This window comes from Haliotis cracherodii, unplaced genomic scaffold, assembly GCF_022045235.1.
Source record: "Haliotis cracherodii isolate W230 unplaced genomic scaffold, xgHalCrac1.p SCAF_7, whole genome shotgun sequence".
NCBI classification, from domain to species: Eukaryota; Metazoa; Mollusca; class Gastropoda; order Lepetellida; family Haliotidae; genus Haliotis; species Haliotis cracherodii.
The window spans coordinates 18,809,665-18,837,653 of NW_027266330.1; the positions used below are offsets into that span (position 1 = coordinate 18,809,665).

Below are 27,989 nucleotides of genomic sequence, written 5' to 3' on the forward strand. Positions count from 1 at the left end.
CTCACAACTGACCCCTGAAGGAGACACCCACAACTGACCCCCGTGTTACTCACAACTGACCCCTGAAGGAGACACCCACAACTGACCCCTCCCCCCCCCCCCCCACCCCAAAGAGACACCCACAACTGACCCCTGAAGGAGACACCCACAACTGACCCCCACCCCCCCACTCCCTGAAGGAGACACCCACAACTGACCCCCCCCTGAAGGAGACACCCACAACTGACCCCTGAAGGACTCACAAAGGACTCCTGGGTCACACACAACAGAATGAGATACTCACATAAGCCAGGAGCTGGAGGGGCACAAAGTGGTAGATGTAGAGGATGCCCAGGGACATGAAGCCCCACGTGAAGTCCAGGATGTTCTCTGGAATGTATGCTCCTGAAACAACAACACGGAAAATGTCAACACAGGGGACGGAGGCAACATCATACAAATAGTCATGGAGCCGTCGTACAAAACAACCGTAGAGCTACGGCCAATCTCATTAAAATCAGATCTTAGTTCTCGCTGCCGCTTAACAAAGAACTGAGGACATCCCATTACGGGTCACATCAGACCGACCTTGCCCGAACTTTGACTGACCAATGGAATGACCAATCAGAAGGCAGCTTTCTCATGCTTTACGGCACTAATTTCAAATTGGTGTATACATTTCGCAACATATTTTGACAAATTCTCGATTAATAATTTGAAACCTAAACAAAAGAACATTCCGGAATGGTAAATAGATGGTCCAGATTGTATGGATTCAGTCGTTAAACCCGTAACTATCGTTCGGAATACCCCGTGTTAAAGTTTTCGAGGTTGTATGATTAGAAATCACATTCCGACTGTCCCTTTCATGATCTGGTAAGCAACGCTCTGATTGGTCGGATGAAAGGTCGTTCTGACGTGATCCCAATGGGATGTCTTCAGATCTTTGTTTAGCGGTAGCGAGAACTAAGGTCTGATTTTAATGAGATTGAGCTACGGCTATCGTAAGTCTATGTTAAGGTATGGGAGTTACAACCACCTTAGCGCTAAGATTGCTTTGTACAACGGCACCCTGCAATGTTATGCATAGGGATTATTACACAAGCATGTGTGTCATACTGGTTTCATAAAACGAATGTCAGAATTCTTGAGCGAGAGCGAGTGTAATGCTAAATTCTTACACGAGTTTCGTAAAACCAGTATGACACACATGTGAGTGTTATAATTTCTTTATTACCCATTATTTCGTAATTCTTTAGAGCGCCCCTTTACAAAAAATGCACTGATCACCACCGCTGTCCTAGAAAAACACAATTTGTCAAATGACGTCAACAATCTTCAGCTATGATGTCGTTTCTAGTGTGACATCATTCCATCCTAATGTCACAATGAAATTGGAATGATGTCAACTGCCGTGCAGAGGACGGAAACAATACACTGGTGTGCAAGAAGTGATATTTCCACTACTGCACAATGAGTTTTATGAACTCCATTATATTTCTAACCCTATGGGTAATAAAGTAAGTTTGGTTGTTGTTTGAAGCATTAAAAATATTCCACTTACACAGGGCTGGAGTTAAGAAACTTGTTTTAACCTGCACCTGGTGCATGTTGACATGAAAACCTAGTTGCACCAGGCAAAACCAGTTTGCACCCTGGTCAAGGGATTGACTAAGGCTGCAATTCAATGATATCCTGCATAGTTGTCGTAGATATTGCTTCAAAATTCAATCAGCGCAATTGAAAATCGCGTACATCTTTCAATAGTTTTATCTACATCGACACTCTCATTTTCATCTACAAATGTAGTATTGCTTGAATAAAATTATCTACCGTACCTAAAAATGTCAATAATAAACTTACACAGTAGTTTATCCATTCGTCAAAAGTGTTCAATCAAAACAGCAATTTGCATACTCACAACACTGCATGCTATCTGTTACTGTGCATAACCCATTCCTACATCACTGCATGGAGCTTTGCATCAGCTGACAATGGTCGATCGCGCAACATTATTTATCCCAGATTGGAAAAACAAGTGTTTGTTTTTACAATACATACACTTTGGTAGCGCCCGAAAATCCTACACCGAGTCATTAAACATTTAAAAAAAAACTTAAATCCTAGCAGAAATCAAAGACGTACATGTATGTGCATTTGAGCAGAAATCAAGAGAGAAAAAAGGCAATCACGAGTAAAGTTTCAAAACACGAGCAAATTTCGCTTTTGGAATGACAACAAAACAAAAACTAAATGAATATAGCTGCAACTCTTTCTCCATAAAAACATACAAATTTCAGATCACAAATGATTGTATTTTAGATGAGATTTGCCTAGCCTTTAGATAAGATGGCACTGAGTTTTCATGAACAGTCCCCTCATACAAGAATGGTCACTGAGCGTGAATTACAAATTTTGAACTATTTCTCGTAGCCAAAAAGCAAGTTGGATTTAGATTTTTTATAATATACTACGATACGTTTTTTTCCAGAGCTGTCCAACAAACTTGAAAACTGTGACTTAATCTTTCAAATGTAATTCATAAACATCTTGAATGTCAACAGTCTTTTCAGCTTTCGGTAACATTTCTGGCTGCTGCACATGGCAAACACGCCACCTTCTGCGGAAAATGAATGACTTAATTGTTGCTAATTAAACAAAAGGTGAACCTGGAGCAATAGTCGTCATATACTAAACTGTCACTTCTAATCAATCGAAAAGTCCATATTGATAAGATTTAATTTGATACGGTCTCTGATACGGTACACACCAAAGACAAAAATAAGACAGCGAAATTGATGAAAGCGCTGGAATGTAAGTAATGTATTTTTTGCCAACAAACTATCGCTATTTCTTTTTATCATTTTGAATATATCAAGTTACGATCTAAACACACTGTCGAAATTTGATAACTGCAGATTGTTGTCTCCTGCATGCCAACGAAATGAATAGCTGATGGTTGTAAAAATGCCTCTTAAATGATCTATAATTGTCCTCGAGAATATATCCCCACCAAGTCCACAATGAACGGAAATACATCAATATTAGTTTAATTTCTCCTACTGTAGACAATCAACAGAAATATAAGTACTAATGTAATGTTTTGTTAATACTAATGCTAATATTTTTAAATAATCGCAGTGGAATAATTAATGTTCGAAAAAATAGGATATCTGAGGATACATCCATATAATCTTGTAACATTAATTGCAACATTATTCGAGTCACAAGTACCAAAAATCAAATACAGTTTCCACTGTGTGAAGACGAAATATCTCTGAAAATTAGCAAAATCCAACAAATCTCTTTTCTCTCATAGGTAAAAAATTTCAGGATAATCCCTGCTGGTTCCATACACTTATCACAGTTGAAACACAGGCCAGTCTACAAGCAGGTCACATAAATGATTGCAGTAAAACAGAAAAGGAACATGTGCACATAATCTTGAAGTACCCACAGTTTGATGTTGTCAAGCCCAAGAGAGCATGACAAATTACACGTATCACAGGGATTAGTGTTGTAGTTTGGTAAATAAACTTTAGAATTACTAAGTGTGTACAAAGATTGATTTTGTGTGGACAAGTAAGGGTGCGTCTGAGACAAACTTGAAAATGTTTGATCTGCACTTGGTGCATGTAGACATATATATTGGGTTGCATTTTTCAATAATTGGTTGCACTTGTGTATGTTTCATATAGCTTAATCGAGTGCTGCTACATAATGGCAGCCTGTAAACAATTAAGTCCAGAGTTCGATGTTATGGTGATGACCTACAACGACAGGCTATGATGACATGCTATCAACAAAGTCAACATCCGACTAGCTGATCCAGTTAGTCGCCTCTTACAACCAGCATCGGTTGAGGTGAGGTGAAATTGAGTTAAACGTTGTGTCCAAGATTATTGCACTTATATAGCGACGTGCATGTACGTGTGTGTGTGTGTGTGTGAGGCTGCTTGTACTCGTCCGGACTGATGCGAATTACTAGTGCTAGCTCACTAAGATACTATGCCGCAGTTTAACATGAATACCCCACTCAGACACAGTATACTGACTCCGAGCCGACCAGTCCTTGTTTTAGCCCCTTAATGCCGAGCAGCCAGGTAGGGTAACAACAAGTACCCTCTTTTTTACGTCTTTTGGTATGACGCGGCCGGGATCAAACCCCTGACCTTTCGCTCTCCTGGGGGACGCTCTACCACTAGACCACGGAGGCGGTCTCCGGGCGGAAGCTCTACCACTAGACCACGGAGGCGCTCTCCGGGTGGACGCTCTACCACTAGACCACGGAGGCGCTCTCCGGGTGGACGCTCTACCATTAGACCACGGAGGCGCTCTCCGGGTGGACGCTCTACCACTAGACCACGGAGGCGCTCTCCGGGTGGACGCTCTACCACTAGACCACAGAGGCGCTCTCCGGGTGGACGCTCTACCACTAGACCACGGAGGCGCTCTCCGGGTGGACGCTCTACCACTAGACCACAGAGGCGCTCTCCGGGTGGACGCTCTACCACTAGACCACGGAGGCGCTCTCCGGGTGGACGCTCTACCATTAGACCACGGAGGCGCTCTCCGGGTGGACGCTCTACCACTAGACCACGGAGGCGCTCTCCGGGTGGACGCTCTACCACTAGACCACAGAGGCGCTCTCCGGGTGGACGCTCTACCACTTGACCACGGAGGCGCTCTCCGGGTGGACGCTCTACCACTAGACCACGGAGGCTGTCCAGCATAGGTTGAAGCAGACCTAACATAACCTGAGTACCCACAGTTTGTTGCAATAAAAAAGGTTGTTTGTTTGTTTTTTAACGCCACACTCAGGAATATTCCAGCTACATGACATCCGTCTGTAAATAATCCAGTCTGGACCAGACAATCCAGTGATTGACATCATGAGCATCGATCCATGAAATTGGGACATGATGACATGCGTCAACCAAGTCTGCAAGCCTGACCACCCGATCCATCGAGTCACCTCTTATGACAAGCATAGTCGCCTTTACGGCAAGCATGGGTTGCTGAAGACCTATTCTACCCCGGATCTTCACGGGTGGAGTCGCCACAGATTGGCCACACAGCTTATTAGTCTTATCAAAGGTCAATGATCAGATTGGGGGAGGTAAGTCCAGAGAGAACCAGGTTGTAGACGTTTATAATTTTGGTGAATTTGGGTGTGTTACCACCATATCCCTACACAGTCATACATACATGGCTACCCGTGAAGATTCCGGGGTAGAATAGGTCTTCAGCAACCCATGCTTGCCGTAAAAGGTGACTATGCTTGTCGTAAGAGTCAACTAACAGGATCCGGTGGTCAGGCTTGTTGACTTGGTTGATGCATGTCATCGATCCCAATTGCGTGGATCGATGCTCATGATATCAATCACTGGATTGTCTGGTCCAGACACGATTATTTACAGACCGCCGTCATATAGCTGGAATATTGCTGAGTGCGGCGTTAAACAACAAACCAACAACCAACAACATACATGGCCATAGTCAAATGACACCTCTATCAATACATTAAATGTGATAGGATGAAATGGAGTAACCACTCAGACACATTATACTCCAAGCTGACACCACCTGGGCAGTTGAAGGGTACAGTGGAACTCAGATCTCTGTTTTTAGACCAAACTACACGACACATATATTGACACACTGTACACGCTAGTCACACCAGTCTTACTCTAACAATAGCATCACACAACGTTCACAATGAAGAACCTTGCTATGATAAACACCCTACCTCCAGTCTTCAAGAGGTAAAATGGTATGACAAGCATCAGGATATGCTGTATGTAGTAAACCTCTGTCTCCATGGGCAACTGAAACAAAGCATGGAGCCCATTAGTTGGAAACTAAACAAGTTTCGCAAGTTTAGCATCTGACAACTGTTAACTCATCAGGGAATCACAATTCATGTAAAAAAAACAACTCTGTAGACATCATACTTTTACCTGAAAATAAATGGAATCTCCATTGTAGACATAAATACATGTTCGTGAAAACGCAACTTATCTGACATACCTGAGGCAAATTTATTTTGTTGGGCGACACTTAGGTTTGCAAAGTCGTGATGTTGATGAGAGTCGTGGAAAGTTTCCATAGAACCAGGAATGAGTATATACTATTTCGGTCTTTGGTCTTAACCTAGTCTGTGTTATTCAAAGTTTGTTTGTTTGTTGTTTAACGCTGCACTCAGCAACATTCCAGCTATATGATGGTGGTCTGTAATACTCGAGTCTGGACCAGACAACCCAGTGATTGACATACTGAGCATCGATCCACGCAAATGGGATATGATGACATGAATCAGTGAGTCTGACCACACGTTCCCGTTAGTTGCCTTTTACGGCAAGCATAGGTTGCTGAAGACCTATTCTACTCCGGAACTTCATGGATCTCTTTGGTCTTAACCTAGTCTGTGGTATTCGAAGTTTGTTTGTTTGTTGTTTAACCCCACACTCAGGAATATTCCAGCTATATGACGGTGGTCTGGACCAGACAATTCAGTGATTGATATCATGAGCATCGATCCATGCAATTGGGATAAGATGACATGAATGAACCAAGTCAGCAAGCCTGACCACCCCATCCCGTTAGTCACCTCTAACGACAAGCATAGTTGCTTTTTTTCGAAGTAGTATACTATTAAAAACAATGTCCACGGTGTATTGTCATAAATGCAGTGCTCCAGAAGGATGCGGGCGGGCGGGTAGCCTGGTGGTTAAAGCGTTCGCTCGTCACGCCGAAGACCTGGGTTCCATTCCCGACATGGGTACAATGTGTGAAGCCCACTTCTGGTGTCCCCCACCATGATGTTGCTGGAATATTGCTAAAAGCGACGTAAAACCATACTCACTCACTCACTCACTCACTCCAGAAGGATGCATCAAATACACAAATCGCCATTACCCAAATAACTTTAATTTGCTTGCAGCATGCGCATGCAATTACACAAGAAATTATAAAAATAAACCCCAGTAATATAACAGCACTGCACATAATTAACCAAATAAGTCTTTTCACCTTCTGTACCTGTTTTTTTCTTACAGATAATTATTTACTGATAATGCATACTATTTTGAGAATCTCACCTGAGTGTCTTTTGATATCAAATAAATCAACACAGGTAATTACAAGTTTTTTTCATCTTGCACTGATGAGTGTGGATATATTTCATACCTAAAGAAACAAGGATGAGATACCACTTATCATCCAAAATCAGTCTTCTAACTTTTTCAGTTTTGTAAAAAGGAATAAACAGGGTCCACAAAGCGATCGTAGCGCTACGACTGTCGATCATAGATACGATCATCCTAGCGCAGAGATCGCTTTGGGCAATGGGCCCCAGTGCCTTGAGTCTAAAGAGTACAGCTAACCTGCTTCAGTGGCAAAGAGATTAGTGATGTCATTGTGATGTCATGATAACCGATGATGTCACAATGGTCTGCAAAGCGTTTTGATATCCCCATTATTAACACCAAATGCTAAGGCCAGATAAAACATTTGCTTACCCATATATTCTACTCATAAAAAGCTAAGGTTGTTGGTTGCATGTTTTGTTGTTTAACGCCACACTCAGCAATATTCCAGCTATACGACGGCGGTCTGTAAATAATCGAGTCTGGACCAGACAATCCAGTGATTAATATCATGAGCATTGATCTACGCACCTGTATATACTACTCATAAAAAGTTAAGGACCATTCGGTTCTTTCAAACGTCATGCCATGACAGATTAATGACAGTAATACGAACCAATCGGAAAGTCCTTAACTTTTTTGGAGTAGAATATGTTGCATAACTCAAAACATATTGTGAGAAAACTTCGTCTTGCATCTGTAGAGATTTCACATATTTATTGAAACAGTAGGGGGTGGTGGGGTAGCTTAGTGGTGAAAGTGTTTGGTTGTCACACCGAAGGCACAGGTGGGATTCCCCACATTGGTTCAATGTGTGCAACCCATTTCTGGTGTCCCCCGCCGTGATATTGCTGAAATATTGCTAAAAAAGGCATAAAACCATACTCACTCACTCACTCACTCATTGAAACAGTGAGTGAGTGGGTTTAGGTTTGCTGCCACTTTGGGCAATAGACCAAGCATATCATCGATGGGACACCAAGAATGGGCTTTACACATTGTACCCATGTGGGGAATCAAACCTTGGTCCTGAGTGGGATGAGTACATGCTTTACCCACAAGGCCACCTCCACTACCTTGTAACATAAGGAAAGAATCTGTTGAATCCAACTGACCGAGAGTGAGTGAATGAGTTTGGTTTTACGTCACTTTTAGCAATATTTCAGCCATATCACGGCGGGGGACACCAGAAATGGGCTTCACACATTGTACCCATGTCGGGAATCTAACCCGGGTCTTCGGCGTGACGAGCGAACACTTTAACCACTAGGCTACTGACCGAGAAGCCTGATTAACAATGCTGTATGTTATCATAAACGCTTGGCAAAGCAGGAAGTGGTTACTTCCTTGATAAGGGATCTAAAATACAGAACCATCTGGCCTTTCTTCCATCAAGATTTTCTTTCAGAGATAGCAACCTAATGAAATCTCAAGAATTTATCATCAAAACCACCATTATCTTTCCCTTCCTTGCCATGTGGCCTGAACACACGGTAGTCCCGAACCTAACACTACAGCCAGATGTCGTGTAGACGCTATCTTCCTGTATACATGTCAGACGTGCCTGTATACAACCTGTTTCTCATAGAGTAAACATTTCCTTCACTTCCTTGTCTGACACAAGACCCCATGCTCTGTGTCCTGCTCCAAGAATAACAAGGAGGATTTTCAAATGATGATGAAATGCTTAGTAGAACATTCTTTGCATAGACCAGTCATATCAACCTATCACGGATATCGGCCATTGTTTTGGACAGAACTTGTCTTTTCATAATAACCTCTTATGGAGTGAGTGAGTGAGTATGGTTTTATGCCACTTTTAGCAATATTCTAGCAATATCATGGCAGGGGACACTGAAAATGAGCTTCATACACTGTACCAATGTGGGGAATGGAACCCAGATTTTCGGCGTGACGAGCGAACGCTTTAACCACTGGGCTACCCAACCGCCCCTGATCAGTTTGAAAATGTTTTACTAGAGATTCTTTAGGAATTCCCTTTTATACATAGTAGTAGACAAGAATGTTTTATGGATAACAGCTTCTTTATTATACTGTAATTGGGACATTTCAGTATAGATCCTGATACCATTGTCAAGACTGACTAATGACCACTGAGTCCAGATTGGCCGTCACAAGCCTTCTATCAACAGAGATCTAGGCCATTTCATCCCATTCGCCTACCATGAACTCATCAAGCACTAGTTTTCCCAAACATCCCAGCTAACAGCTTAATCTGGTTTAATTGGCTTCCAGTTAATTGGCTGCCTGATCGTCTTCTCTATCATGTTGTTAATATATTTTCCTGCTGTTGTTATGAGTTAACCTTTCCCTCTCATGTATGCAATAGTTTTTATTACACGGCCCTTTCCATGCATAATTCTGTACCATGTTTATTAGTCAGTCTTGCGTGACAACGGTATAAGGATCCATACCAAAATGTCACAATGACAGTATGATATAGAAGTTGTTATCCACTAATTATCCACACAACGTTGTAAATCCCTATGGAGTGTTTATTCATTGTGACCACCGGATCACATTAATTACCTTTACACAAACCACCAGCCACTAATCACATCAAATACGGTACTCTACCTGACCCTACATGCCACAACGTTGTAAATCCCTATGGTCTGTTTATTCATTGTGACCACCGAATCACCATAATTACCTTTACACAAACCACCAGCCACTAATTACATCAAATACGGTACTCTACCTGACCCTACATGCCACAACGTTGTAAATCCCTATGATGTGTTTATTCATTGTGACCACCGAATCACCATAATTACCTTTACACAAACCACCAGCCACTAATTACATCAAATACGGTACTCTACCTGACCCTACATGCCACAACGTTGTAAATCCCTATGATGTGTTTATTCATTGTGACCACCGAATCACCATAATTACCTTTACACAAACCACCAGCCACTAATTACATCAAATACGGTACTCTACCTGACCCTACATGCCACAACGTTGTAAATCCCTATGATGTGTTTATTCATTGTGACCACCGAATCACCATAATTACCTTTACACAAACCACCAGCCACTAATTACATCAAATACGGTACTCTACCTGACCCTACATGCCACAACGTTGTAAATCCCTATGATGTGTTTATTCATTGTGACCACCGAATCACCATAATTACCTTTACACAAACCACCAGCCACTAATTACATCAAATACGGTACTCTACCTGACCCTACATGCCACAACGTTGTAAATCCCTATGATGTGTTTATTCATTGTGACCACCGAATCACCATAATTACCTTTACACAAACCACCAGCCACTAATTACATCAAATACGGTACTCTACCTGACCCTACATGCCACAACGTTGTAAATCCCTATGATGTGTTTATTCATTGTGACCACCGAATCACCATAATTACCTTTACACAAACCACCAGCCACTAATTACATCAAATACGGTACTCTACCTGACCCTACATGCCACAACGTTGTAAATCCCTATGATGTGTTTATTCATTGTGACCACCGAATCACCATAATTACCTTTACACAAACCACCAGCCACTAATTACATCAAATACGGTACTCTACCTGACCCTACATGCACAATGTTGTAAATCCCTATGATGTGTTTATTCATTGTGACCACCGAATCACCATAATTACCTTTACACAAACCACCAGCCACTAATTACATCAAATACGGTACTCTACCTGACCCTACATGCCACAACGTTGTAAATCCCTATGATGTGTTTATTCATTGTGACCACCGAATCACCATAATTACCTTTACACAAACCACCAGCCACTAATTACATCAAATACGGTACTCTACCTGACCCTACATGCACAATGTTGTAAATCCCTATGGTGTGTTTATTTACAGCAGCATGTAGCAGGAGTGTGGAGCTGGCAGGGCTGCCTTACCTCAAGTACATCTGGAGGCAGTTACCACCAGGTATACATGCCCTGATGGTCTGGCAACAAACACCACATGGGGAACTGGCACATCCAGCAGTGAGTGAGTGAGTGAGTGAGTGAGTGAGTGAGTGAGTGAGTGAGTGAGTGAGTTTTAAATGTTTTGAGTGAGTGAGTGGGTGAGTGAGTGAGTGAGTGAGTGAGTGAGTGAGTGAGTGAGTGAGTGAGTGAGTGAGTGAGTGAGTTTTAAATGTTTTGAGTGAGTGAGTGGGTGGGTGGGTGGGTGGGTGAGTGAGTGAGTGAGTGAGTGAGTGAAAAATGTTTTGAGTGAGTGAGTGAGTGAGTGAGTGAGTGATGTTGCAGATGCTGGGATGCAGGGATACAGAGAATCTCACCCTTGTGACTTTTGAGGTGAGGTGAGGTGAGGTGAGGTGAAATGGGGTTTAATGTCGCGTCCAAGATTATTGCACTTATATAGTGACGTGCATGCAAGTGTGTGTGTGGCTGCTTGTACTAGTCCGGACTGATGCCGATTTATAGTGCTAGCACACTGAGATACCATGCCGCTGTTTAACATGGATACCCCAATCAGACACAGTATACTGACTCCGAGCCGACCAGTCCTTGTTTTAGCCCCTTAATGCCGAGCACCAGACAGGGTAATAACAAGTACCACCTTTTAACGTCCTTTGGTATGACGCGGCCGGGGATCAAACCCCGGACCTTCAGCTCTCCGGACGGTGGCTCTACCACTAGACCACGGAGGCGGTCTGTGACTTTTGATATCAAATATATCAACGAGTGTTGATATATTTAATATCAAAAGAGACAAGGGTGAGATTTTATTTTTCATCAAACATTATTCTTCCAACTTTTTCAGTTTGTAGACAGTAATAAGCAGTGTCTTAAGTGTAAAAAGTACTGCTCACAGCTTCAGTAGCAGAGCCTTTAGTGATGTCATTTGATTGTGACATGATGGTAACAATGAAAGTCCCCTAATTCTAGGTACGAAAAACTTATACACAGCAAAACAGTCAAGTCTCGTTAAATGGTCAATCAACTTTATCTGACACAGACTCGGAACCGATTTAATCAGTGTTATTTAGACCTATTAATCTGACAGGCTCGCACTCCGACTCAGACCTAATTCGAACGAAATACCAAAATCACTCTAAACAGTATCGTTAATCCGACACAGTGATCAGCGTACTCCGTGGTCATCTGCTCGTGAGTACACAGCCCGTGTTTTGATGCGAGACGAGTCGGTTGGTAGCTGCATATTACAACAGCTGCAGAGATAAACTTGCTGAACATTAAACAATTAATGCTTTTAATAAAGAAAACAGGATTAATCACATGCTTACATTACTTCAATCTCATTAAAATCAGATACAAGTTCTCGCTATCGGCGAGGACATTCCATTACAGGTCACATCAGAACTACCTTTCGCGAACTATGAGTCTGACCTACCAATGAAATGACCAACAGGAAGTCAACTTTAGCCACTTAGAAAGCAGTTTTCTTAAGCTTTGCGGTACCAGTTTCAAACTTGCGACTTCCATTCCAGACTATGCTTTTTAAAGTATTTTGAATAAGTCATACAGTCTGTAACAGTTGTTTAGTGTTAAACTTTAGAAGTTGCATGATTAGAAAACATATTCCACTAACAATGTAACATAGCAATATGAATATTTATTTAATATTTTTTTATTACGTGTTTGAATCGTTATCTATCATGTAGTTGTCCGATTATCGATCACAGGACTTGACTGTATACGGTAATCACAGCAACATGTGTCTACTGTCTAAGTTACTAGAAGCGAGATGTAGCACTTATTTGCGATATTCACTGCAGTAGAGTAGGGCTGGGATGGATAACTCGTGTATTCGGGTCTCGTGGGTACTGAGTAGGACAAGGGTACCCACACAACTACTCGGACCCATGGTTATTCACATAATATTTGTTTAATGGCAAAAATTATCTAGAACTCTATGGTTACACAACAAGTCACTAATGTTCGTATTTTGTCCTGACTATGTACACATTCCTTCTGACTATCATAAGCTTGAATAAAGATACAACTTCAGTCAACTTAAGTGTATGCATGACCAGATCGTTTTATACGTGTATCTAAATACATTTTGCCTGGGCTACAGTCAAACTATTCCCCCAAAGACATTTTGTACCTATCTCTTGGGACCTACAGGGGGTACCCGGGTAGGGTCAAGTAACGGGGGATGGGTACGTGGGTAAAAGGGGGATGGGTACGCGGGAAGTAAATTTGGACTCGTCTCAGCCCTAAGTAGAGTTCCTGTATATGTGATGCCTGATTCAATCAACAAACAAAGATCTGTCAAGACATGCAGGTACACAAGCTGAAATGTCCACATTGGACAGTGTTGGGTACCGTATATGTCTGCAGATAAGTCGAATTTTGAGGATCAGAAAAAAGATTCTGTAGAAAGGGGTCGGCTTATATACGGATACACTTTCATGATAGTATTTTTCAGATAGTGAACTGTCAAATACATCGCCTGAAGGACGGGCTGATAGATTACAACTTTACAACATTTAACGACCATTATGAGATTAAAAAAAGACAAGAGATGCTTCCCACATTATGAGAGTGGATGACTGGTTTGTTAAATCTTTATTATAAATAATAATGACTTTTTCAATATAATTACGTTATTCTTCTTATATTATTGAATATCTGCGAGTACCAGCACATGTCTTGCAGTCCGACTTCACAGTGTTTTTTGCCTTTCACTTCCTGGTTCGGTTTATCTACGGGTCATATCATTTTCTTTTGTATTTCAATGGTCAAGTTAATACCTCGGCTTATCTACGTGGTCGGCTTATCTACGGGGTCATATACAGTAATTATTCACATTTCTCATACAAAAGTTGTTTTCAAAATTTCAAGTGTATTTGCAAGCAGCTCAATATGAATTGGGTTATGGTGATTTTTTTATCGTATCATATGCAAATACGCAGCCTATTTGGAGGTCTGTTTGATGTACCCTATCAGCCAGGTAAGACTGTCATCAGTGGTCAGAATAAGGCACAGTATTTTACTTGTCTTGACACTTGTCACTAAAAACATTAAAGTCTCAATAATAACACCACAGGAGGAAACCCCAAGAAGGCAAACCACTGATTGACATCATGAGCATCAATACACGCAACTGGGATACGATGACATGCATCAAACAAGTCAGTGAGCCTTACCACCCTAACCCATTAGTCGCCTCTTACGATAAGCATAGTCGCCTTAATAGGCAAGCATGGGTTGCTGAAGACCTATTCCAGAAGAGGAAACCCCAAGAAGGCAAACCAGTGATTGACATCATGAGCATCGATCCACACAATTGGGATCGATGACAGGCATCAACCAAGTCAGTGAGCCTGACCACCTGATCCCATTAGTCGCCTCTTATGACAAACACAGTCGCCTTAATAGGCAAGCATGAGTTGCTGAAAACCTATTCCCGAGGAGGAAACCCCAAAGAAGCTTAGGACCCTAAATTTTGATCAAATTTGTTTCTTAAGTTTCTTAAGAATAAGATATATGGACAAACAACTTCTTTATTACAACTAGGAGCTATGTTTCGATGTAGGTTCTAACATTTTGTTTGTTTGTTGTTTAACACAGCACTCAGCAATATTCCAGCTAGGTATTTAGCTCTGATACTGACAAAAATGTGTCAAAATATCGATCTTAAGTTGTTTGTTTGTACAAACCTAAGTTCTATGTCAGTCCTAGGATTCACCCTGATTTTGTTTTAAGATTTGTCAACACTGTTCTTTCCGTGCTCATGGATTTCACCAAAGCGGTAAACGTGTAAATCTGCATCACTTCAGGTTTTGCTCCCACATTAAGCTGACATATAGCTTGAATACTGTTGAAAGTGGGGTCAAGCACGCACGCACGCACGCACGCTCGCTCACTCGCTCACTCACTCACTCAGTTACTCAATCACTCAAGTGGCGGCACGCACGCACGCAGACACGCTCGCTCTCTCGCTCACTCACTCAACCACTCAAACACTCACTCACTCACTCACTCACTCACTCAATCAATCACTACACGAAATCGCACCCAGTGTTAGAGCTGAGAAGGATTTGAGAATAAAATGCAGGTGATTGTTTCGTTAAAATAAATTCTTAGGTCTGTAAAGGAGACTAGACCTGGATGTACAGTCAGGACCTTGTTCCCTGCAATTCTAGTACCCTAACTCAATGTACAGGAGAGATGGCAGTGTAGCTCTAGGTCTATACTAACATCTGGTCTCTGAAACGAACATATTGTACAGAAAAAAAAACAGTTGTTAAATTATCTTAATAAAAATATAATACTGCAGTAATCTAGACTTGCCAAACATTATAGACTTGCATAGGCTGTATTTGATAGATTTGTATCAGGGTCTGTAAGACAGACTACTCTCGTTTTCTGTAAAAGGCGACTATGCTTGTCGTAAAAGGCGACTAACGGGATCGGGTGGTCAGGCTCGCTGACTTGGTTGATGCATGTCATCGATCCCAATTGCGTGGATCCATGCTCATGATGTCAATCACTGGATTGTCTGGTCCAGACTCGATTATTTTACAGCCCGCCGTCATATGGCTGGAATATTGCTGAGTGCGGCTATAAACGACAAACAAACAAACAAACAAACAAACAAATACTCTCGGTTTCTCTGTGGTCACAAGTAAACATGGCAGCAACTCACCAATCTTGTATTCACAACAGGAAACAGGACAGCTATAGGCGCCCCCGTCAACATATGCATGTGTAGTCGAAACATCGCTGTCACTACTTTGCTTGGAGGTGCCGCAAGTAAAAAAATCTGAAACAAGCAAAATAAAATCACTACCAAATTCATTGGCAGATATGTGAAAGATCAATTCCTCAGAAATATCATCCATCTTTGAAAAAATGTCTCTCTTTTAAATTAGGAATTTTTTTAGCTGTTTTTCTTAAATTAATTACGACTTGTCTTCAGCGTGTTTCAGAGTTTGTTCTGTTTGCATTTCCCTACATTCATTATGAAACTATTACTATATACAGTCCAAGTGTAACAACTGATAAAACTGTTACATCATCAGCAAACACAAGTAAAAATAGTTGCGTTAATTCTGGATGTAGTTGGATATCTGGATGACAAGTTAATTCTATTTTTCTGCCAGTTCATTTATAAATATTGAAAATATAAAAGGGCTCAAGACACAACCTTGAGGTACACCAATATTACACTTAAACATCTCAGAGAGGAATAATTATATTTAAAACATGACTTTACAGCGGCATAAATAGATCTTATACAACCTGTCATTCTTGTTGATATTGATAACCAGCACGGAACCCTGCCTGTGAGTCAACAACCCAATCATAAGCATCGCTCCAAAAACTTTGTCAAGTTTTAATAATTGAAATGTATAATTTACTGTGATGCCTCTATAATTAGAATCCGTACGCGGATCCCCCTTTTCATGTAAAGGGACAATTAGTCCCACTGACCACCAAGTTGGACACGAACACTTATCAAACAAAATATTAAACACATTAGCAAGACATGGCACCAGTATATCCCTGGAGCGTACAAGATATTCTGCAATTATTATGTCACTTCCTGCCGTCTTTGCACACTTTAGATGACTTGATGCCTCATTTACTTCCTTGATAGTGAGTCATGAATAGAGGACAGCTGATGTATACTCGTCCGAGATACAGGACCATACCATATTGCTGATCAAAGTTGTCTTTCTTTTTGTCATTATCCATAGATCAGTCAAGGGAAACTGCCTTGGAATCCACAGAGGCAAGCAAGGCACATTTGGGGGTTTAGTCAAGGGATTCGCTTTGGAAGCAAGCCACATTTGGGGGTTTAGTCAAGGGATTCCGCTTTGGAAGCAAGGCACATTTGAGGGTTTAGTAAAAGAATTCTGCTTTGGAAGCAAGGCACATTTGGGTGTTCAGTCAAGACAACCTGACCAGAACAACCCAAAGCAAAGATAAGAAGTGACCTACCTGTATAACTGTTGCCACATGACACGGATTAAACACCCATATAAACTGTCGCGTAGCGAACTTGAACCCAAGTTCGATCCCGAAAGTTAAACACATCATGACTAGAAGAAGGCGTTTCCCTATCTGATTGTCCCTTAAGTCATCATAGGAAATCTTTGGCAGAGTCAGGCGTGGATATGCAATCCACATGACAAACAATGAAAACAGGGTGGCACAAGAACTCTCCACTATCCGTTGTGAGACTCCTAGAAACTCCACACACTCCCGCCCACCATTGCCTGGTAGCGTGTGGTCCACTCCCTCGTACATCCACTCAATCAACGCCATCCAGCCGGAGCTGTTCCGAAACTTTCCTGAATCCATCGTCATCTCGCTTCCTGGCATCAGCTGGTATTTCGTGGACTCATTGATACCTGAAACAGGTGGAATATATTTGTTATTTGAGTGTCAAACAATCATTCCTTGTGTCACATAGCCTCGCCCTCATCATGTTTCAGTGTGAGTTTTTCATTTATTATTATTTTTCAGCTTCAGTCAGCAATATTCCAGCTACTGTATATCACACAGCCTGTAAATAATCAAGTTTGGGTTGGGCAAAGTGGTTGATGTTTTCAGCAACTTTCCAAGCTTTTGGGGTACAATGATATACAATTAAACAAACCAACAGCCTTGACCTTCCCGCAATTTTTGTTGACCCTTACAACAAGTGTAAGTTATCTGGGACCAGTTCCATGCTGGGATCCCAACAGGGGCTTCGGAATGAAATGAACAAAGATATGCCATGTTTTGTATCATACTGGTATGGTAATCGGCAGGGTTCGAAATTAACATAAGTCGGCTTCATTAAGTTAATTGTGTGTGGACTACCACTTTTTTCAATTAAGTAGAAGGCAACACTGCGACAGATCATTTTTGCGGACTATTGTGAATACAAATTAATTTCTAACCCTCCTCATCATCAGAGGACAAATGTGACAGTGATGTGCTTCAAATTGGACTCATCTTGTTACAATCAAGGACATTAGCAACTGGGCTACTCCAGCAATCCAAACTTGAAGTCAATACATCTCAAGCACCATTTATACCAGTTGGCACAAGAGTGTCAATATCGTACACACAGTGCTGTGCCTGTACCCGCTGTACTAAAAAAGTTACTACATCAAGCACATTGTCTATGCAGTCATAGCGACCGACTGATGACATTCTGAGTGAACATTTAATCCAACAGGCTAATGATCAGGCAGCCAAAACATGTATTTATGTCTAGAATCACTTAATCCCCTTTGTTAATTCCCCTCATGATTGTATGGAGCATTCACAGGCAGCCGCCCTGAACGGGGTGTGCTCTGTTTATAGTTGTGACTTAATCTGTGCAGTCTTTCAAATATTTTTAAAACCCAACAAGACAGCAAAGGAGGTGCCCCACAAGTGTTGCCTGCTGAGTTAGTGAAGATCTGGGGTAGAATAGGTCTTCAGCAACCCATGCTTGCCGTAAAAGTCGACTATGCTTTTCGTAAGAGGCGACTAACAGAATCGGGTGGTCAGACTCGCTGACTTGGTTGATGCATGTCATCGGTCCCAATTGCTTTGATTGATGCCTCATGACGTCGATCACTGGATTGTCTGGTCCAGACTCGATTATTTACAGACCGCTATCACATAGCTGGAATATTGCTGAGTGTGGCGTTAAACAACAAACAAACAAACAAACAAACAAACCTGCTCGCATTCACACATTATATATATTGAAAAATTGCAAAAAAATAAGAGAGAATCGTGTCTTGTTCAGTTGAAATAATGCAAACAATTACTTGACTATCTCCAAGAAGTTAAAATAAACTGAATACGTAATTACTCATAAAATTATCAACCAGATACCAGGCAGTCGGGTAGGTGTGGAAAATTTCATGCAGCCCAACAGAAACGTTACCCACCAGGGGTAGGCGGGTAGGAGGGTAGGCGGGTAGGCGGGTAGGCGGGTAGACGGTAATTTCAGACACTGAATCTGTGTCAGATGCCTGTCAGCACTCATTTTAAGGGGCTAGATATAGATTGCACTTGGTGCATGTTGACATCAAAATCGTGATCATTGTTGATGCACCAGACTAAGCCAGGATGCACTCGCTTCGATACCTATTACCTATTAACCTGATACAAATATATCAAATACAGCCCATGCAAGTCTATAATGTTTCGTAAGTCTAGATTACACCAGTATCTGAAAATGAAGAATATCTGGGCTCTTTTTTATAAAAAAATTTAAAGATAATTTAACAACTGTTTATTTTTCTGTATGATACTGACTAAAGTGTTTTCAAAATGGCAGATGTAATTCTAGAAATATTATCCACTAGGGCACCAACTGGTTGTACTTGTAGCCTAATCTGACATGCTTCCACAAGCACAACCTGTTACTTTCACTGCATTATTTATTATCTATAAAATGTTGACATGCACCAGGTCCATGTAGAAATAAATAATTGGTTGCATTTTTTAATATCAGGTTGAACTAGTGCATGCTATGTATAGTTCAATCGAGCCCTGCCTTGCCATATAAGCCATGGTCCAGAGACATAGAGAGGTTTCACACTCAACTTTGCTAGGGTTAAACCAGGTGTTCTGACCAGGGCACTTTATGATCACTCAGTAACCACTGTCAGGATGTGCTGACCAGGATGTGCTGACCTGGCACATAGGGTTTCTTGTATAGATCGACTTGAATAAAGCAAACTTGTACACAACCCAAACTACCTACCCCATGTCGTCACTTCCTATCGAAAAACAGTCCTTAGATCCCTTGCACAAAAGGAAAATGCACACAATCATTATTAACATCGCAAGCATCTTGAACCCTAGTCTGTCTTACAGACCCTGATACAAATATATATCAAATACAGCCCATGCAAGTCTATAATGTTTGGCAAGTCTAGATTACTGCAGTATCAAGATGAAGAGAGTCACTGGGCTCCCTTTTATTATATTTTTATTAAGATAATTTAACCCCGTTTTTTTCTGTACGATATGTTCATTTCAGAGACTAGATGTTAGTCTACATGAACCCAAACGCGCATCACATGCTCTTAGTGTCTTTAACCAACTGGCACCATAGGGTCAATATCTCAAGCAGTCTGAGGTCCATAATAAAATAAAATCTTTGGCAAAACATCTGACAGACAAATGGGGAATAGCATTAGCGATTTCTGCGACTCTAGGTAAGCTTAGCTAATAATAGTCCTGATAATAACACTAAATTCTACTGAATAATATGCTAAGAGCCAAGTTCGGGCAAGCACAGACTGTCATGATCCGTACTAACCTGTTATTTTTGAACCAGTACAATTAGCAAATATACACACAGTCTTTACAATGTTGCACACAAGCCAGTAGATTTCACTGTGCTGAAGTGAATTTGGAACTGAACGCACAATGCATTGCCACACACTTCTGGAATAGTGTATAACCCTAACTCAGCAGTTTGTAACCCAGAACTGTACCTATTATTTCAAAATGTCTACCTTCTATGATTGAGAAACAACAATGCCTTCCTGTAAGTGTAAATATCAGCATCCACTGTCATTAAATCAGCAGTTTCTATCAGAGATGGTTATCGTGATTTGAAACCTCTAATTAACCAGAATCAAATCTTTTCCAAATTCATGGTAGAATTATGCAGTAAACTTTCCAATATTCTCTTGCAGGGACAAATATTTCTTCATTAAACGTGTTCAGAACTTATTTTGGGGTAGACTAAGGCCTCATGGCCACCCATGCTTGCCGTAAAATGCGACTATACTTGTAAGAGGCAACTAATGGGATCAGGTGGTCAGTCTCGCTGACTTGGTTGATGCATGTCATAGTATCCCATTTGCATGGATCGATGCTCATGATATCAATCACAGGATTGTCTGGTCTTACCTCCGTCATACAGCTAGAATATTGATGAGTGCAGCTTTAAACAACAAACAAACAAACAATCGTAACTTATTTCTTATGTCCAACTATACCTTAAATCGTTATCATGTCCATCATTACATTACATCTGTAATATGAATCCAATTTTTAAAAAAACAACCTACATAACTAATTCTTTGAAAATTTTACAAAATCCTAACCTTTTCTAAACTCAACAATACCCTTAGCCTTTCCAAAATAGAACAAAAAACATACTTACCCGGGCACACAAACTGATTCCACCATGTAGAGACTTAACTGACTACCCGACTCTACTGACTAATGATATATATACACCACACAGCTTTGGAACAATATCAGTAATTTATTGCATGACCACATCATGGACAAAGAACAGTTTTAAATGGCCGACAGATGCTGCAATAACCATGTATTAAGCATGTTAAGTGCTGTTTTACTATTTCAGATGAATTGTTATCACATTTTAGAAGTATCTTGAAAACAGTAAAGAAGGCTATACATAAGTCAATGAACACATTAGAGCTGAGTATTGCCTTGTAACTTGCAATACGATTCGTATCAGGATACGGACTGACGATAATACTTGTATCACGATACACATCAAATGGTAAGAAAGGATGAAATCACTTAAATACAGATCTAAAACCTCTCTCTTCATACATTTATTTATTGTCTGAAAAACTTTCACAAAGAGAACCACAAAAACAAAACAGTTTTAAATGAGTGAGTGAGTATAGTTTTACGCCGCTTTTAGCAATATTCCAGCAATTTCACCGCGGGGGACACCAGAAATGGGCTTCACACATTGTACCCATGTCGGGAATCGAACCCAGGTTTTCGGCGTGAGGAGCGAACACTTTAACCACTAGGCTACCCGACAACCCCCAGTTTTAAATGAAAGATTGGTTATTAAATATAACAGTTAGTTGATGTGCCCTGTCCCAAAGTGTTCTGCCATGCTTACAGGTGCCGCTATGATACTTCTGCCATTACAGGAGGCAACTCAATTAGTTCCACACAAACACACTGGACTAATAATCTCTCTATATACACAATTGATTATATTTAATGTCTTTTACCATTCAAGCCTTTTCAAGTCTTTTCGTAGCTGAACATCTCATTCTGTTTAAACCTTGCTTATGTTCATAACTTTCACATTATCTTGCTAAGAGACCTTGTGAAATAACTACCATTTACATTAATGGCATATGCTGATTGGTCAATGAAACATCTGTGCTAGCAATAAGATTGGCTAATGAGCACACATGCCTATTACAGAACACTGAAAGAGACAAGGAAACATACTTGGCAGTATAATCTGACAGTTAAGTGTATTCTAATAACTTCAATAGCAATTTGTTCAGCTTACTGAAAAGCGAAGTCAACAAATCTGCTTTACCATGATCAAGGCTGTATATTGCTACTATACTATTGTCAGTTGAAAGTTTGATATATATCCATTTGACCTGCAATAAAATAAGCCACATGTCTAAAACAGTGTTTGCCTATTTCGTTTTTAAAGATCTCTTAAAGTCCTTAATGAGTAATAGCTGATACATGTTGTAATTCTCTTTTCAACATGTTCAAGGCATGTAGTGAGTGAGTGAGTGGGTGAGTTGGGTTTAACGCCGCTTTTAACAGTATTCCAGTTATATCACGGCGTGTCAGCTTAATGTGTGAGGCAAGCCCAAAGTGATGCAGGTCTCAGACCGATACCACTTCGGTGAAACCCACGAGCACGGGTATGGTGCTGACAATCCTACAAACATAATTGGGCGAACCGGAATTCGAACCCACAATCCTAGGTTTCTGGCGTGGCCAAAGGACGCAGCTCTGCACAGCGAATCGCGGCACCTTAGACAACTGGGCCCCCCGTGCCCACCTCAAGACATGATGTAAAGATAGGAGGCATGTTTCCTTCTCCAAACATTCTTATCAGTTCCGCTGTTACCTTTCAACGCGTTAACATTAAGAACATCTGCTGGTACGGTCTTGTGTTCATTGCACAACTCAAACTGTTCAGTATCGGAAGTCATGTTTGTGAAACAGTTGGTTCACAATATCATTGCTAACTGATGGTTAAAACTTTGGATTACACTCCCTTCAATGCTTAGGTGGTATAACAGATAGTCTTGAAATATCTTAAAAGTAAGTCTGAAAATACATAAGCAAGACTGGACAACAAAGACATAAGAACGTCTACAAAGACGTGAGTAAGTCTACATAGACATGATTAAGTCTACAAACACATGATTAAGTCCTTTACTTTGGCAACTCTACAAAGACGTGAGTAAGTTTTCATAGACATGAGAAAGTCTACAAGTGTTGAGCAACTCTATATAGACATGAGTAAGTCTACATAGACATAACTAAGTCTACATAGACATGAGTAAGTCTACAAGTGTTGAGCAACTCTATATAGACATGAGTAAGTCTACATAGACGTGAGTAAGTCTACATAGACATGAGTAAGTCTACAAGTGTTGAGCAACTCTATATAGACATGAGTAAGTCTACATAGACATAAGTAAGTCTACATAGACATGAGTAAGTCTACATAGACATGAGTAAGTCTACATAGACATGAGTAAGTCTACATAGACATGAGTAAGTCTACATAGACATAAGTAAGTCTACATAGAAATGAGTAAGTCTACAAGTGTTGAGCAACTCTATATAGACATAAGTAAGTCTACATAGACATGAGTAAGTCTACATAGACATGAGTAAGTCTACATAGACATGAGTAAGTCTACATAGACATGAGTAAGTCTACATAGACATGAGTAAGTCTACATAGACATAAGTAAGTCTACATAGACATGAGTAAGTATACATAGACATGAGTAAGTCTACATAGACATGAGTAAGTCTACAAGTGTTGAGCAACTCTATATAGACATAAGTAAGTCTACATAGACATGAGTAAGTCTACATAGACATGAGTAAGTCTACATAGACATGAGTAAGTCTACATAGACATAAGTAAGTCTACATAGACATGAGTAAGTCTACATAGACATGAGTAAGTCTACATAGACATGAGTAAGTCTACAAGTGTTGAGCAACTCTATATAGACATAAGTAAGTCTACATAGACATTAGTAAGTCTACATAGACATGAGTAAGTCTACATAGACATGAGTAAGTCTACATAGACATGAGTATGTCTACAAGTGTTGAGCAACTCTATATAGACATGAGTAAGTCTACATAGACATAAGTAAGTCTACATAGACATGAGTAAGTCTACATAGACATGAGTAAGTCTACATAGACATAAGTAAGTCTACATAGACATGAGTAAGTCTACATAGACATGAGTAAGTCTACATAGGCATGAGTAAGTCTACAAGTGTTGAGCAACTATATATAGACATGAGTAAGTCTACATAGACATAAGTAAGTCTACATAGACATGAGTAAGTCTACATAGACATGAGTAAGTCTACATAGACATGGGTAAGTCTACATAGACATAAGTAAGTCTACATAGACATGAGTAAGTCTACATAGACATGAGTAAGTCTACATAGACATGAGTAAGTCTACATAGACATGAGTAAGTCTACAAGTGTTGAGCAACTCTATATAGACATGAGTAAGTCTACATAGACATGAGTAAGTCTACATAGACATGAGTAAGTCTACATAGACATAAGTAAGTCTACATAGACATGAGTAGGTCTACATAGACATGAGTAAGTCTACAAAGACATGAGTAAGTCTACATAGACATGAGTAAGTCTACAAGTGTTGAGCAACTCTATATAGACATAAGTAAGTCTTCATAGACGTGAGTAAGTCTACATAGACATGAGTAAGTCTACATAGACATGAGTAAGTCTACATAGACATGAGTAAGTCTACATAGACATGAGTAAGTCTACATAGACATGAGTAAGTCTACATAGACATTAGTAAGTCTACATAGACATGAGTAAGTCTACATAGACATGAGTAAGTCTACATAGACATGGGTAAGTCTACATAGACATAAGTAAGTCTACATAGACATGAGTAAGTCTACATAGACATAAGTCTACATAGACGTGAGTAAGTCTACATAGACATGAGTAAGTCTACATAGACATGAGTAAGTCTACATAGACATAAGTAAGTCTACATAGACATAAGTAAGTCTACATAGACATGAGTAAGTCTACATAGACATGAGTAAGTCTACAACTCTGCAAAGATGTGAGTAAGTCTACAAGTATTGAGCAACTCTACAAAGACATAACTAAGTCTACAAGTATTGAGCAAGTCTAAAACGCCATTAAAAGTCTAAGGTCATGAGCAACTCTACATTTCCGACATGAGTAAGTCAACACATAAATCAGCAAGTCTATAAAGACGACAATGACAAAACATCGATCGACAGAATGTAAAACACGGAGGAGACTTTCCTCACAGCTCTCACTACTTCAGAAACGCAAATGACCACAAAAAAATTCACTCACCTGATTCATAACCAACTGCACATAGAAACACAGGCTGCAATAAACGCCTGACCGCTGACAACACTGATATATGGTGAGGCTGTTCACACAGTAAACATGACCATACTGCTACAGACAGGCATCTACATCATAAACTATAGGTCACGCTAAGCAGGCCTAGCTGAATACGACTGCCAGTTATGAGTCCTTTCTGTGCCATCTTCCATGATCCGCTGACAACTAGGTATATGTGTGTATTAAGTACAAAATCAATTGATCATAATTGCCCCCTTGTATGATATTAGTGATCAAAATATAAATGTTTTATTGTTGGGAGGCAGTTTATGGTTGATTTAATTGATTTAATTGATTCATGCTTCAGGCTTCTGCTTCGATTCCAGCGATTTCTTTATTTATTCTTCAGCAATGTTGAGGCGAGTACCCACACGTTTAAAGTCCAACTATTGCACTCTCAATATCTAGATTTCTACCTCCAGGGCAACCGGTAGATATTTATCATATTCAGTATCCAAATAGCTTTTCAGAAAGCTTAATCTCATTGAACTGTTGAAGTTAACTGGATGTCTGAACCCCATTCCTGCTGGGTCAGACATGAGTTAAACCTGGTCTACACACCATTCCTGCTGAGATAGACATAAGCTAAACCTGGTCTACACACCATTCCTGCTGAGATAGACATAAGCTAAACCTGGTCTACACACCATTCCTACTGGGTTAGACATGAGTTAAACCTGGTCTACACACCATTCCTGCTGGGTTAGACATGAGTTAAACCTGGTATACACCCCATACCTGTTGGGAAAGACATGAGTTAAACCTGGTCTACACCCTATACCTGCTTGGTCAGACAAGAGTTAAACCTGGTCTACACCCCATTCCTGTTTGGTCAGACATGAGTTAAACCTGGTCTACACCCCATTCCTGTTTGGTCAGACTTGAGTTAAACCTGGTCTACACACCATTCCTGCTGAGATAGACATAAGCTAAACCTGGTCTGCACACCATTCCTGCTGGGTTAGACATGAGTTAAACCTGGTCTACACACCATTCCTGCTGGGTTAGACATGAGTTAAACCTGGTATACACCCCATACCTGTTGGGAAAGACATGAGTTAAACCTGGTCTACACCCTATACCTGCTTGGTCAGACAAGAGTTAAACCTGGTCTACACCCCATTCCTGTTTGGTCAGACATGAGTTAAACCTGGTCTACACCCCATTCCTGTTTGGTCAGACTTGAGTTAAACCTGGTCTACACACCATTCCTGCTGAGATAGACATAAGCTAAACCTGGTCTGCACACCATTCCTGCTGGGTTAGACCTGAGTTAAACCTGGTCTACACCCCATACCTGTTGGGAAAGACATGAGTAAACCTGGTCTACACCCCATACCTGCTTGGTCAGACAAGAGTTAAACCTGGTCTACACCCCATTCCTGTTTGGTCAGACATGAGTTAAACCTGGTATACACCCCATTCCTGTTTGGTCAGACATGAGTAAAACCTGGTATACACTCCATTCCTGCTGGGTCAGACATGAGCTAATCCTGGTCTACACCCCATTCCTGCTGGGTTAGACATGAGTTAAACCTGGTATACACCCCCTTCCTGCTGGGTTAGACATGAGTTAAACCTGGTATACACCCCCTTCCTGCTGGGTCAGACATGAGTTAAACCTAGTCTGCATCTCATATCTTAGCAGTTGCTTATACAACATTTAGAACGACATTTAGGGAGAAAACAGGCAGGCCTTTTTGATTTTCAGTAGGGCTGACTACTGGGGCTATGTTCTCTATTGTGATTGTATTGTGGGGAGGTCGGGTAGCCTCGTGGTTAAAGCGTCCGTTTGTCACGCCGAAGACGGGGTTCGAATACCGACATGGGTACAATGTGTGAAGGACCAAAGCTGATCAGCACCGAAAAGCGATCATATCTCTCTGATTCGATGGAAGCCTGCTGACCAACTGAGTTGTTTGCTTGTTTGTTGTTTAACGCCGCACTAATCCAGCCAAACAACCGTGGTCTGTAAATAAATCGAGTCGGGACCAGATGATCCAGTGATTGACATCATGCTTATCGATACACGCAATTGGCATACAATGACATGCATCAACCAAGTCAGCGAGTCTGACCAACCGATCCCGTTAGTCGCCTCTTTCGACAGGCATAGTCGCCTGTTACGGCAAGCATGGGTTGCTGAAGACCTATTCTACCCCCGACCTTCACGGACCCCCACTGAGTAGAATGTACACACCTCTTAGCATAAGTTTTCCTGGAGCTACAGCTGTAATCATAGAGACACACCACTACACACTGTTCCGCTATGCAAGCTAACACTCTTGTCTGACCAACACTCTCATCAGAAAATACTACGTGTTAGTTTCTGTAAAATATGTACATAGGAGAAAATCGCTGTCAAAAACAAAACATTTTGCTCGATTTTTGCACATTTTTCTCCCAATTTGACCGTTTATTATTTTTCTTATGACATTTTTTTCATGTCATTCAATAAC

The 27,989-nt window shown here is 40.8% G+C and overlaps 1 protein-coding gene across 3 annotated transcripts in view; it reads right to left on the minus strand.

The window, feature by feature from the left end:
- Positions 1-27,989, minus strand: part of LOC139449092 (transmembrane protein 164-like) — an 80,860-nt gene that overhangs the window by 10,246 nt on the left and 42,625 nt on the right. For all 3 annotated transcript variants that reach the window (XM_071230565.1, XM_071230564.1, XM_071230566.1), the window contains exons 2-5: positions 17,081-17,493; positions 15,783-15,899; positions 5,729-5,807; positions 284-384 (exon numbers count right to left, since the gene is read on the minus strand). In XM_071230565.1, the coding sequence (XP_071086666.1) occupies positions 284-384; positions 5,729-5,807; positions 15,783-15,899; positions 17,081-17,464 (681 nt within the window). In that variant the 5' untranslated portion in view covers positions 17,465-17,493. The remainder of the gene's footprint in view (positions 1-283; positions 385-5,728; positions 5,808-15,782; positions 15,900-17,080; positions 17,494-27,989) is intronic.